General features: G+C 50.5%; 1 protein-coding gene across 1 annotated transcript in view; it reads right to left on the bottom strand.

The window, feature by feature from the left end:
- EPHA10 (EPH receptor A10) overlaps nt 1-14,098 on the bottom strand; it is a 79,837-nt gene that overhangs the window by 16,982 nt on the left and 48,757 nt on the right. Inside the window, exon 11 of the mRNA XM_075173881.1 lies at nt 3,332-3,673. Within this exon, the coding sequence (XP_075029982.1) occupies nt 3,332-3,673 (342 nt within the window). The remainder of the gene's footprint in view (nt 1-3,331; nt 3,674-14,098) is intronic.

The raw sequence follows: 14,098 nt of genomic DNA, 5'->3' as shown, positions 1-14,098 counted from the left end.
AAAACTAGGTGTCGGCAACCGTGTCCCTCGACTGAACAACCCACTGCATCCAAAACCCAAAGGGGTTAGAGAGGGACAACATCAAGTACTTAAAGACGGAGCTGAACCCGGAGTGCCTGCAGGCCACGCAGCAGGCAGAGCCTCTTTGGTGCCCAGCCCCAGCTGCTGCGCCCAGCCATCTCCAGGAACGCTCTCCCCACACCTTTTCAGGGCCGGGGCAGCCGAGCAGACACACAGCAAGCAAGAGCAGACCACAACCTGTCTGCTGTCCACCGTGCTGTCTGCTGCTCCCCGCGTGGGGTGAGTGGCAACCGGATGGACAGAACTTGCCATCGCCGTCGAACACCTCTGCTGCCCTGCACCACAGCACTGCTCGTGCTGGGGAGAGCCAGCCTCTCCCCTCCGTCACCAGTTATTAACACCCCAACACAGAAAACGCACTGGGCACTGTCCCAGGCAACTCCTGCCCCAGGGTCCTTCCTTCCAAACCAGAGAAGCAGCCTCATCAGTTAACCGTGCAGCTCTTCCAGGTCTGGTTCTCACCATGTGGAGGGCAAGACCCTGCAAGGGGCTCGCCCTGGAGTCAGCTCCCCCTGTGGCCCCCCCACCCCTCCTGGCTGGGGCTGGGCTGGTGGTGTTGCACCAGCAACAAGGAGGCGCAGAGAAGTCTACTTCAGAGGACCTAATTCAGCACAAACCACTTCTCCACAGTCTGAGAAAGGAGAATGCATTTCGGCACTGGCTGCATTATTAATCTGCAACAGATTTAAAAGCCCTTTAAGATAGGAGCCAATCCCTGCCGGGAATATAAATGACATCGTCCCAGAGCGTACATTTACATAGCTAATGCAGCTCTACTCCTGCAGGTAAACAGCTCCATTCGCTCCTCAAACACTTTTATTTAGTCCCATGCTGGGGCCAGATTAGAAAGAACACAGTATTAATTTTGTCTCCTGCAGACTAAATAGCATCTTTTCTTTTCCCCTGCAAATACAATGAACAACTGCTAATTCCCTCTTGTGACTGCTGAAGGGGAAGAGCAGTGCAAAAGCTGCACTCAGAGCTATATTTAGAGGAGCAGGGATCTGACAGCTAAATAGGGTCTTGCTTCTTTGTTTAATTTTTCCTCTGAATCTGCGTATCTGCAGCCGGAGCTTCCCTGCTGCTGCAAATGACTTCCCCGAGACCATCGCGTCGCAGCCGCCAAGAAGTCACCACTGCTTCAGGCATCCCTAAAGTCTCCCTTTCTCCTGATCTCCGGCCCCATCCAGCACTTCTGTGATGGGCTTCAATGATGAGGGGCTCCAAGATTCAGGACTCGCTGGAGACAGCACACTCCACAGAGCAGCTCCACAAGCCATCCGTGCTAGCCATGGCTCCGCGTCCTGGCTGCACCGCTACCTGCCTGCACCGCGTCCCCTCCCGTGCACAGCCCTCCTAGCAGCGGGGGGGCTCTTACCTGAGAGGGCTTTACAGGCAAACAGGACTGAGAAGCTGCCTCCCCAGGAGATTACCTTCTCCCCCTCCTTGCTGATAGGCGCAGCTTAATCATCACTGTCACTTCTTGCCCACAGTGCCAAAGCGAGAGGAACTGGGCCACCTGGGCACCTGCAGACGGAGCAGGTCCAGCCTGGCACTACCCCCGGGAGGGGACACCTTCAGCAGCAAAAAATTTAAGTGTTTCAAGAAACTTCCTGAGCCTCAGCTGCTCAGCTAATTCTGAGCCACCATCTGCATCCGGAGATTTGACAGCTCGACAAGAGACATTGATTTTGAACAGATTACAAGATTAATTATGCCATATTCTTTATGCATATTTCAGTTCCTTCAGGAGTATGCAGTGTTGAGTAGGGGGTTGAGATTCCCACTTACCCAGAAGAAAAGCTGTATTAAACAGACGAATGGCTAAGGCATGAGTTGGTATCACGGACTTGTTGCTTCACTCCCTACAGAGGATGGGGCGCTTGCTGGTTTACCCAGCCTCTTGTCCCCAGCTCAGACCTGAAGCTCCAGGCAAGGAGGCAGCTCCTGAGCACCGGTTCCCCTGCCCTCTGCCCAACACCAGGCAGGAGCCTCTGGAGGAACGGCTCGTTATTAGACCTCGTTAAGCTCACCCCTCCCTAGCTTGTACGCTGGCGCAGGAATAGCCTGAGCTCAGGAGACAGAAGATCTTCCAGAGATAAATCCATCCTTGAACAGCAAAGATCTTAATGAGGAATGACACCTCCACTGAAGAGCAGTCTGTGGCACAGCATCCACCCAATGGATTCACAGAAATTATGAGGGAAGAGAAAGCAACAACACGCGCAAAAACATTTGATCAAGTGGTGGGAAAATTATTTATAACAAGATCAAAGTTTAATCTCTTCAGATGAAATTGTTGGCCAATTCCTGCCATGAGGTATGTGAGGATCATCTGTCTCCATTAACTGTGGCTTGGCAAAGGGTTTTCATGCAAAATAATAATGTAACCGCAGAGGAATAGACAAGGACACAACAAGCCAGAGCTGATTTCCCTTAGGCACAGCTAACAACTGAGGAGGGATTAAACCCCTCCGGCCGGCCAGGGGCCCCATGCATGCAGGCAGGCTGGATGCTCGCTTCCCCTCACATAAGGGAATAGAAAAGCGAAATGTGAAGTGGAAAGGGACACTTGCAGTAAGAAATTGTGCCACGGACTGGCATAGAAGAGAGATGAAATCAATCTTTTTGTTTTCAAAGGATAGCCAATATTTGAATTATCTATTTTAAGGAGGATTTTTTGTGAATGGGCTGAAAATGTTGCTTCTTTGAAGGTGCTTTTTTGTGATCTGTAAATTCGAACTGCAGCCGGATCACAGAGCAGACTCATCCCCTGGGAGGAGCCCAGGCTGTCACCACATTCACTGCCACCCTGCTGCAAGCCAGCACAGCGCAGTGGGAGACAACGGGGCCACGGGCTCCTCCAGCACAGCCGGCTCCTCACCCCCCTGTGGCACCAACCGAAACCCCCCTTGGGAGTGTCGCAGGCCAGTCTCCATCTCCCGGCTCCTGCCTGTGCTGCCGTGCTGCCCGCCATCACTGAGCACTACGCCTTTGCCACTGGAGCAAACCAAGAGGAATCGGGCACTGCCACAGCATTGGGCATGCAGAGCGCGAGGACGGTGTCCACGCCGCCTCCAGGCCCCGCATCCTCCCGGCAATGAAGCCGCAGAACCAGCCACTGAGCAGACCCATAGACCCCAGAGGTGACACGCAAGGGTAAGACAGTGCAGGCAACTGGTTTCTTGGTGTAATGAGGGCAAGGCACTGCCTGCCTTCAGCGGTCGCGTGCGCTACGCAGCAGCCATACCTGTGAGGCCAGTGGAGACATTGACTTCGGCGTACTGCTGCCCCGACAGCGGGCTGATGCCCGAGACACCATTGAGAGCTGCCACACGGATGGTGTAGTTGACATGAGGCAGCAGGTTCACCAGGGTGACAGTCCGGTCCACGAGCCCCGTCTGCTGCGGCACGAAGCCCACGCCGCTGCCGCACTGCTCACAGCGGCCCCGCAGAGCCGCCGGGCACCGGCCACACCACAGGCTGTAGGTCAGGTCGCTCCGGCCACCCGCATCGGCAGGGGCACTCCACTCCAGGATCAGCGACGACTGCTGCAGGCTGTAGACCAGGTTCCTCGGGGCGGAGGGTGGACCTGCAAGCAGAAGAGTGTCTGTGCATGGGTGCCAGGACAGCTGGGCACTGCCTGGGGAGAAGGGTGAACCTACGGGTCCTCCGAGAGCAGCAGCACAGGCACCGGTGGTGGAGCAAGAGAACACGGTCCCAGGCAGCCACAGCGCATGGCAGCGCAAGGGGACACGGACGCACTGATGCACTCAGCATGGTGGGGACACCGATCCCCACCGGAGGGACATGTTATACACAGCAAGCTGCAGCTCACACAGCGACCAGACCCGGCGCCTCCCCGGGGTTCGGCTGCAAGGGGCCCAGGAGCCCTGCCGCTGGTCGGACACTGCCCAGCCACGCTCGCTCTCGGGCAAAGCAGGAGGTTTCTCATTGCTGTGAGACAGCTCTATGGCATCCATCACTGGAGTAGCTGAGGTTCAATCCAATTAACTAGAGGCCATTTAATTAAAATCTGTGAACTATATTGACTAAATGACTGTGCCTTAGTTTTACCAGGGAGTCTGCAAGCCCAACCACATGTCTGTCTCATCAGATTGCAGCCTCAGCCTGCGAGCTTCGTGGCATAGGGACAGCCCCTCCATCCCCTCCCCACCGCGGCAGCACCCTAGTGCAGACAGGACCTCCCAGGGACACGCGTGCTCCCGTGGGCTAGCAGGGGGACAGCCTCGGACAGCCTCGTGCGCACACACTCGGCTCTGCACTGCAGGACAGACGCAGCATCTGGATCCCCGTATCCTCGCTTTACAAAGAGCCGGCATTTCAGCGAGACATACGTGTGCAGGAGGCAGATGGTGGGTCTGACGGCGACCTGGAGTAGTTCTTCTGGCAAGAACAGAATGTGGAGGCTTCCTCATGCGTGAAGCTGTGTTCAGGGCAAGGAGAGCAGAAAGGGAGACGGAGGGAAAGCTTGTAAAATCCAGGAAGGCAAGCTGAAAAGACAGACAGAGGGAGTTATGGGAAGAACACCACAAGATGAATGGGGGATACGTCTCATGATTGCATTTCCCCATTTCCTGGGACATCCTTTGCCTGCCACTGGCCAGCAGATACCACTCTCCAAGCTACCTTCCCTGAGCACCTGCATGATCCTGGCACCAAGAGAAATGTGCCTTTGGTTTGATCCACAATGGACATTTGGATGCCGTAGCTTTGCACTGACTTCCAGGCTGGGGGACCCTTTCAAGGGGCTGGAGGAATGGTCAGACATCAGGGAGAGCAACACGTGGAGGGAGCTGGAGGTTCTGGAGGGACTTAGAGGACAAGGTGGCTGCAGAAAGATGCAGGATATGGAAAACACATGGCTTAGGGTTTAGAGTCAGGTGAGCAGAGCAGAAATGACATAGGAGCCACAGCAAGACTCAGGAACAACGCCAAAAGGGGAGGAATATTGAAAATGGAGAAATTGGAGACCTCATCAGTCACCAGAGCTTCCCAAGCCACAAGGCCATGTCACTGGCAGCTACGGCTTTATCATTGTAGATTATACAGCAGTCACTGCAGGCAGTGAGGTATGTGCTGAAGTTAAACAACAGTAGTATAAATTTGCTTTTATAGGTCATACACAGGCTTCCCTTATCCTTTTAAAAGTATCTTTGATATGCAAACAAATAATTCACATGCTGGTCAAGATTTTGCTTGATCTTTAGTACATGCAACCTACAAGCAATACCCCTAGCAGGACACCCAGAAGCTAGTTCTGCATGAAAGACTTACTACCTTACAAAAACAACAACAAAGACTGCAAAACTCCATAAAGCAGTTTGCAAGAGCTTCAGTTTGACCCTAAAACATCTGAAAAGGAAGCAGCCTGCAAAGAAATGTGTGCGTGTCATTGCTGAGTGCCCCAGAGGGGATGGGCACACCTCCTGCCTGCCTGCACAGAGGTCCCCTCGGGCTAGCAGCCCCTCCGCGCTGAGGGGTGACTCCCACCCAGCAGGGCCAGCCTGAGGGGCAGGAGTTTGTCGCAGCTGGATTTCAAGCCACACAGAAGCACTGCTGTTTTGCTTGGCTCCTTCATCTTCTTGGTGCGGTGCTGCTGTCTGCTATCCCTTCATCAGCTTCCTGAATATTTAAACTTAATCACTTGTAAAGTTCCTAGATGAACAGCTCCACTAACGCAGTCCCCACTCTTACCATTTTTAAGGAGTTGGCTGCTGAGACTGCTCCTTTTAAAGCAGATTATTCCAGTGCACTCTGGTTCATTAATTTTTAGCATGATATAAAACGGGCAGCCTCAGCTGTGATCTGAGGACAAAGCACTCTAGACATAGCACAGGGCAGAGAGGATCTTTCCCTGGGATGCTGAAAATGGGTGAACATTTAAGGGGAGGTTATTTAATCTACCGCAAGGTCTTTAGAAGTTCAGGGGACGGACCGCGGCACCATGGCTGAGGTTTGTACTCCCCACGGTCCCTTCATCCCCTGGCCGCTGGCACACGACAGACAGCAGCTTGGCAGAGCTGGGAGCAGCAACGCACATGAGATATTTTTGCTTTTGTTACATAACAGATTCAGCCTTTCAAGAGCTGCCTAAAGGCCTTGCTCCTTGCCAGATAAGATCTTGTGCTGTCGTGTCACCCAGCGCAAGTAAAGCCTGCAGAAAGCAGCAGATTTGGCCTCCTCAAGCCCATTCCCGTCATGCCCAAGAAATGAAGAGAGACTTCCTTGTATCCGGAATGAAAATTGCAACTTTCTAACTGATGTGGGCTCAACGTTGTATTTCTATAGCAAAACTGAAGAGTTAAATTGTTAAAATGGAGAATAAAAAATCCAAAACTTTTAAAAAATGAGGGAACCAAAATTATTATTATTTAGCCCATTTATTTCTGGGCCCCTCTTGGCTGTGGTTCCTTGCTAAACTGGACAAGACAAAGCATTTCAGTGCACGCTGCAGTCGCCCAGACACGAAGGGCAGCCTCAGTGGGCTCTGGCCAGCTGAGCTGGTGACTGAGCTGGACATCGGGACCCTGCAGCAGTCACTGGAGATGCACAGGCGTTTCGTGCCTGCCTGACCTGCCTGCAATGTTGGCACTGGGTGACACGATCCACATGCCAGGAGCCCTCATTGCTCTCACTGGCTGCAAGGGGAGACCAGACACCTTCACTGGTTGTCAGTGCCTGCCGGACAGCTGGAGCATCCTCTCCTAAGAGGTGCCGGAGGCAGGATTTCTAGGAAAATATGTGTTTCTAGGAAAAAGAACCGACATTTGCTCCTTGATCTTGCAAACTCTTGGCAACAGCTGCTGCCAGTATGGCACTGGAAAGCCTGCAATTTTATATTCACCCCCCCCGTCCCAGTCTGCACACCTCCAATGCCAGATAAAGCTAACCTTTAAAAGCTAACCCTAACCGGGCTTGACAAACAACAGAGAAGTAAGATTAAGACAGTGAGCCACAATGCATAGTAAATGTCATTCCCTACCTAGGGTGCTAGATGAAACAGGAAAAAATAGCAATTATTCCCAAAACTTCCAGCCTCCTCTTCATATTTGAGAAACCAAACCAAAACTAATGTTACGTTCATATGATGGAGACATAGTTAGCTTGCTTTTCCTTTAGTTAGGCAGCACTGACCACAACACAGGGCAGAAATATCACCAGTGGCCCGCTAAAGGTCCCAACACCCCGCATGCACAGGGCACAGCCACTTCCAGAGAGCAGAAGCCTGAGAGCACATCCTACCACAACGGAGGAGGCAGCCAGATTTCAACAGAGAAACCCAGCATGAGCATCAAGCACTTGGAGATCTCCTCGGAAAGAGCCACCAACAGTGAGCCGAAGACGTGCTGCGCCCATCCCAAAGAGGCAGACAATCAGCAGACACCCCAGATCCCGCAGTCCCTCATGCTGGGGACAATGGTTGGACTTCCCCGAACACTCGGGCATTTCCTCCCGGCTCTGCAGGGAGGTGACCCGAGCGCACATCCAGAGCCAGGGCTCGCATCGCCACAGAACGGGCCCTTCTCCCAGCGGCTGGAGGACACGGGGAGACGCGCGCCCCGAGAGCAGAGCCAGGGCACAGCCGGTCCCCTGATGCCTCCTGGCAGACAGCCCCGGGATGGGACAGGGCTCACGTCGCTGCACATCGATTGCAGCCTCTGTCTGCTGCAGCTTCAGCTCAAGCTCATCCTCCCTGTGGGGAGAAGCCTGCCTCGTTATGGCATCAAAGTCTGAACACTGGCGTGAGATTCCTCTGTCAGGCAAAACAGAAAAATCAATCTATCTTGTTTACAAACTTGATGGGACCTGAGCACTAAACCCAGAGCATACTGCTGCCATACCTCGGATTTAAAGGTGAGCCTGAGAGTCACATGGATTTGACACCTCGTCATAGGAAATTGAACGTTTTCAATTAGAAGCATCTTTCAGGCTGTTCCTCCCTGTTTTCTAATAACCAGGAGAAGTAAGTTTAAAAAAAGTGTCTGTCAGAAGATATGTCGGTTAATAACTGTATGAAACACCTCGATTTGCATTTCCCAGAAAACAGGCACGTCAACCCTGCGTGAGCGCATCCCACGAGGAGCCTGGGCGCAGCTCAGCCGGTGGGCTCACTTGTTAATTTTGTTCCTCGGTTGTCTGAATCTTACACTTGAGAAGAACAAAAGCACCCCAGCACATGTGATGCATCATATGTGCATCTCCGCTTCTTTTCTCAGATAAACTCCCACCCTCTTCCACCTCATCCTACAAGTGTTTTTCTTGGTCCCCAGCTGGTTTAGGTGTTTCTGTTATTTTGCAGTGCTCATTTTTGCAGTGGGTATGTGGCAGCTCTCAAGAGATCAGGCCATCAATTTATAGATTGAAACTCTCCTTTTTGCACACTATTTTCTTTCCTATTCCTTGTCCTCTGATACTACTGCAACTTAATTATTAAATAATAAAATTCAATAATACACTCTCCTAGAGCCAAAGAGAAGCAGCTGGATGGGTCAGACAGATTAATTGCCTCTCTCCGGCTCCATCATCGCTGCCCACACAAGCTACTCCCTGTTCACCAGGCGTGCCTTATTCATTTCACTGACAGAGAGAGCACATGTTCCCTCCTTGATATAACACTGTATGCACACACGATCAAACTAGTAGCAGAACAAGCAACATTGATTTGTGCTGCAGCTTGGCAGATTACCCGGCACGATGCACCCACGGAAAGGGTTTCTCTTACCGACTCATCTGCCGCAGCTTCTCGGACAAGAGCGGATGGCTGAATCAAGAGGAGAAGGCAACGTCCTCTCTCAGGCCAGCCTGTGCCACAGGGAAAACAGGGGCAATTGAGGATGCAGAGTTGAAAAATGCCTGGTTTCCTACTCAACTGACATGGGACAGCTTTAATTTTCCCTCCCCAGCAGTTCAGACATCTCCATCTCAGAGCACCATGAAGCCTGCCAACTAGGATCTCCTGCCAGGGGCTCCCAGGCATAACCTTCCTCCCCAGCCAGGGACTCGGAGTCACAGCGCCAAGGATGCTGAAGCTGCTCCTTCACTAGCAAGGATCTCAACATTTTCTAAGCTGCAGCTAGCTGAGTGTACAAGTTTTGGCTTATAAAATGGCAGAAGAGATCCCCAGCTGAAATCCTGATTAATCAGCAAAAGGGCATCAGAGTTTGAGCAGCTTTATCTTGTTAATCAATGAACAGGGATTAAAAGTGACTCACTATGTGCATCAAGTAGGACAACCTGACTGCAGGACATAGGCTCTGCAAGCTCCAGGGGTGCTTGTAGTCACTGTTCAAGTGAAGCATGGCCAAGATTTTGCATGCAGCAGTAATCACCCTGGCAGTATTTACCAGCTGGTCAGCAGCCTTTTACTTTGTACACTTATCATACCCATCATTGCAACAGTTGACCACCTCAAACAATTAAGTTAACCTCTGCTTTCTTTTTGGCCTATGGAAACATTAACCACACTGACAAGCAGGAAACTGGGACAGAACAACTGTATGATTTGCACAAAGTCATACAAGACAAACCCTCAGCCGTTCAGCCATCACACCTCCTCCAATGTGACTTTCCTGCACCTGTACATGGTGTTGATCCGCCGGGCCCGCTGCTGGCGGAGGCAGTGAAGCCGTCCATCCTTCCCCAAGCTTGTGCGAGTGTCCGGCTGCTCTGCACAACGTAGCTGCATCAGCTGCAAAATGTTCTGTAAATGATGCAGTGGGTTTCAATAGACAAATGTGAGCAGAAGCATGGAAGCGTTCACCAACACTGCCCCAGACACATCACAGGGACCAGTAAAACCAAAAATTCACTTCCTGCAGCTTATGAATCTCTTCTAATTAAGAAGTGTTCATCATTTTGCAGAGAGGAAAGGGCTGAGATGTAAGAAAATACTGAAGCTTAGCATAAAATATTAAGAGAATGAGCACAGATGGAAGATTAAATACTAGGCTGAAATTGCTTCATAACATGGATTTAGGAATAAAGCTACCTAACCCAGACAACTTCATCTTAATACAAAAATCAGGCAAAACCCATCAAACATAATTCCTACCCATCTCCATAACTGGCAAAAATGTGTGTGCATGCGTGTGTTCCCTTCTCCGCTTCTCCAATCGTGCTATGGTAAGGACAGAGAAGGACTCGCCTGAAGATCCCACCTGGGGTGCAGTTCAGGAGGACCCTTTTAAAGACCGTTTCAGGATCTTTCAGCGCTTCTCAGCCCGCCCGCACAAAACCAGTGACAGATGCCGGCACAGCCTCCTCTCGCCTTCGGCTATGACCCCTCTTCCCCTCCCAGACCTGGATGTAGATATGGACCACCACGACTCTCACACCCGGGCTCCAGACCCACACCACACAATGGAGATGCCACTTCCTAATGAAAACGTTATTAGCGATTCTGTACGTATCAACGCAGTTTCTGTTAAGAGTGACCATGCTGAGGCACAACGCTCAGCCCAGGGCAGCCAGGCGGTGGGTCAAAGGGTCCAGCAGCGACCCCGCTGCTGGGCAGAGGGGAAGGGAAGGGGCACGCAGCGCAGCCGCAGCTCTGCGCAAGCACGCCCGCGCTAGCATCAGCACCTGGTGAAGACCACGGTGCTCCTCTGGGCACCACAGGATAAACCCCTCGCCGGCTGTGGAAGGCATTTGCTGTCTCAGCAGCGAGCTTCAGCAACGCCCTCGTAGCCACGCTTACCCCTCCTTGCTGTCTGGTATCATTTTCTTCGTATCAGAGTTTGTTGGCTTGTTTACACCCTCAGCATTTAGTCTTAATGCTTTTGATGGGTTCTGACTTTTTTTTCCCCTCCCCAAACTGTATCAGGTCAGCTTGTTGATCCACAAACCTTGCAGATATCTTCGAAGAAAGAAAAAAACCACAAAGGACACTGCCTGCGTTAGCACTATTGAACTTCTTCACGTTGCTGAACTCCTGCAGATAGCGGAAGAGCCGCGTGCATGCCAGCATGAATCAATAACGCCTGCAGTTTCACCCAAAACGCCTATACAGTCATTTGTAATTAACACTACAACTCGGTTGTCTTCCAAAATCAATTCCTTTCCATTTTTCGTCATGAAATTGTATTTGACAAAGTTCATCTGCTTTTAACTTGTGTTAATTTTCTCTGCTGAGGTAGGCATTCATAAAAACGCCATTTAGGAAAGACAGCAGCTAGGGGAAACAAGCAGCCAACACCGAGGGAGTGCCATAGCCGGAACCAATACGGTACCCGGGAGTCAAGGCACCCCAGCAGACCAACAGTCCCTCCCGGCAAAGGATGGACTCAGAGCACAGAATAAAGTTTCAGTGGTGTACTGAGCTGGTGAAAGAGCCTTGTCCACAAATGTCCTCAGGTAACAGAGAGGATGCCATCTTCCCCTTACATGCTGGGTTCACAATCTTGCCTTGTCTTACTGCAAAAACTGTAATCAATACTTTGCAGGCAGAGAGCGATGCCATTACAGAGCCCCACTGTGAGGAAGGGAAAAAAATCATGTCCAGTCTCCACACCTGTGCAAGAGGGACAAAGTCAGCATTAGGGAGCAATCAATATGAGCACTGGATCAGGTCTCCAGCTCCTTTTATCTTGGTACCTTCCCTGCCAGGATGGGTATTTCAGGCTGTGAATTCAAAGGCAGCTTGTCTTCCGCAAAGTTTGGGTTTTTTTAATAACTGGTTTTCAATAATACTCTTCAGCAGACTACAGTCCAACACGTTCCCAGCATCTCTGAAACCTTTAGGACAATGCTACTCTATAATTTTTGCCCTTGTTAAATAATTTGAAGAGCACTGAAATGAAAACCTATGTTCAGAGGCTAGATCTTTGTGCATCTCCAACAATGAGCTCTTAATAGCTGAAATTAAATTCAGTGATTTAGTCCAGAAGAAAATTAAATACCCAAGAATATTAGTAAGACAGTCTTGAAATACCTAAAAGAATGATTTGCTTGAATTCAGTGCTATGGCAGTACAGAACAGAACCTCATTGCTATTTATGCAGGAATTTTACTCAAGGACACACTAAAGTAGGCACATCCACTGAGCCAACTGCAATTTACTGTTGTCTCTTTCAGTTCCCTAATGTATCTACCAAATGATTCCCTGCAAAGGACTGACTGACCTGCATCTCCAACGCACCCTACTCCTGACAAGTGCTTTATCCCACACAAACTCTCTTAGCCATGGGCAAGATATGTTTCCCCCTGTATTTCAACAGAATAACCAGCACGTCCATCTAGCAGCCAGGGATCTATAACCTTAAGCCTGACAAAAATTCTGCAAACGAATTATGATGCTTGTAATTTTCTGAGTAGTTTGCTCTAAAATTAAGTATCATAGAGTAATTTGCGTCTGGCTCTGCCACAATTTCCATAGCCATAATTATTTCAGACACACTGTAAAACAGCAATATAATATGCAATCCCGAATAATAAATATCTCCAATCTTGATCATTACTCCACAAAAAGACTGAAGAGAAAGCATATTTTACATGGGTGTTTCATATGCATGACTGATGGAAAGCAGCATCTACCATAAGGCACTACAGCTACCATGGAGGCTGCTAATGGGCGGATGGAGGCAGATACTCCGAATTCGTTTAGTGCAAAGCTCTCCACACTTTTGAACTGTCACTTTGCCCAGGTCACAAAGGTGCTCCAGCCATGTTCTGCTAGAACACAAGACCCAGGAGGAGAAAGCCAAACCATAATTCAGAAAGGAAACTGAAGTATAAATTTCCTCAGCGATTATTCCTTCAGCAGCAGGTACGGATTCACTCCCACAGCCCCCACTTGATGTGTAGCCCCCATTTCCTCCCCGTTTCCCATCCCACTACCACCTAGCTCCAGCCCTGACAAGTGCTGCTAAACCTGCACATCAGCACCGGCCCCGCGAGTGCAGCGTCTGTCTTTGTGAGATGCTGGCGGCTGCATCAGTGATGAAAGTAAAACCTGGTGCTTTGTGCAACTTACAGAATCCCAGGAGAAAAAATAAACTTATGTATAATATTCAAGCATCAGTCAGAAGATAAAATAAACTCCAGAAGCACATACAGGTTTGTATGCTAATGTATAAAAGACGAAACAAATCAAAAGCCCCAAGCGCTGTACTTTTGGATCCATCTTTTTTGTATTTAAACGGAAAAGCAGACCTTAGGCTTCAGGAGGTATCTTTGCACTAAATGACAAAATACTGTAATTTACTACTCTAAATTTCTTTAACTTTCAATTGAACTATTTGCTTTCCATTTACGGGTACTGTAGTGACATGATGCCTTGATGGGACACATGCAACGCACAGGAAAGCATCTTACTAATACCACTTCCCACTCCCACCCCAAACTTTTGCTCAGCAAGAGCAAGCCCTGGCCACACAGAGCACACATGCACTTGATTTCCAAAAGCATCTTCCAGAATGAGACAGTCTGCTCAGGAAGTCTCCAGCTCATGAAGTCTTCAGATGCCTTCCTTCCTTCTTCTCTGCTACCAGGCAAATGAAATGGCCGATTTCCAGAACAACAAGAGGGACTCAGCTTGGTGTAAGGCATCGCACTTCCACCCCAGATGCTCTCCCTAGACCGCAGGGAGCACGGCCTTTGCCCACACCCAGAGATTGCTCTTACACGTCCCTGCCGAGCCGCCAGCCGCAGCAGGAGCATCGCTGCCCGCTGGCCCCTCGCAGCAGAGAGCTGCTGATGCGCAAGGCAGCCATGCAGCCCTTGAGACTTACAAGGACACAAGCCTCGCTCACAGCTTGCTGTCATTAAGAGAAAGATGGTGTCAGGAGCTCTCAGGGCCAGGCCACTGCTTTTGGACTATTTTTTCTTTTTTTAAAGTCAATGTCTGCAATTCATTGGCAGAAGGAAAGGGAGTCACCTCCGGGAGGCACCAGCCCAGCCTGCCAGCACAGTGCAGGCAGGAGGGTGCTGCCACTGCATTGCCACTTCCCAAGCAGGAGCTGCCCGCCGCCCATGGCTCCACAGGACCCCCAGCCTG

Source organism: Calonectris borealis, chromosome 25, assembly GCF_964195595.1.
Source record: "Calonectris borealis chromosome 25, bCalBor7.hap1.2, whole genome shotgun sequence".
NCBI classification, from domain to species: Eukaryota; Metazoa; Chordata; class Aves; order Procellariiformes; family Procellariidae; genus Calonectris; species Calonectris borealis.
The sequence above is the reverse complement of the archived record's forward strand: the minus strand, read 5'-3'. Positions and strand labels throughout refer to the sequence as shown.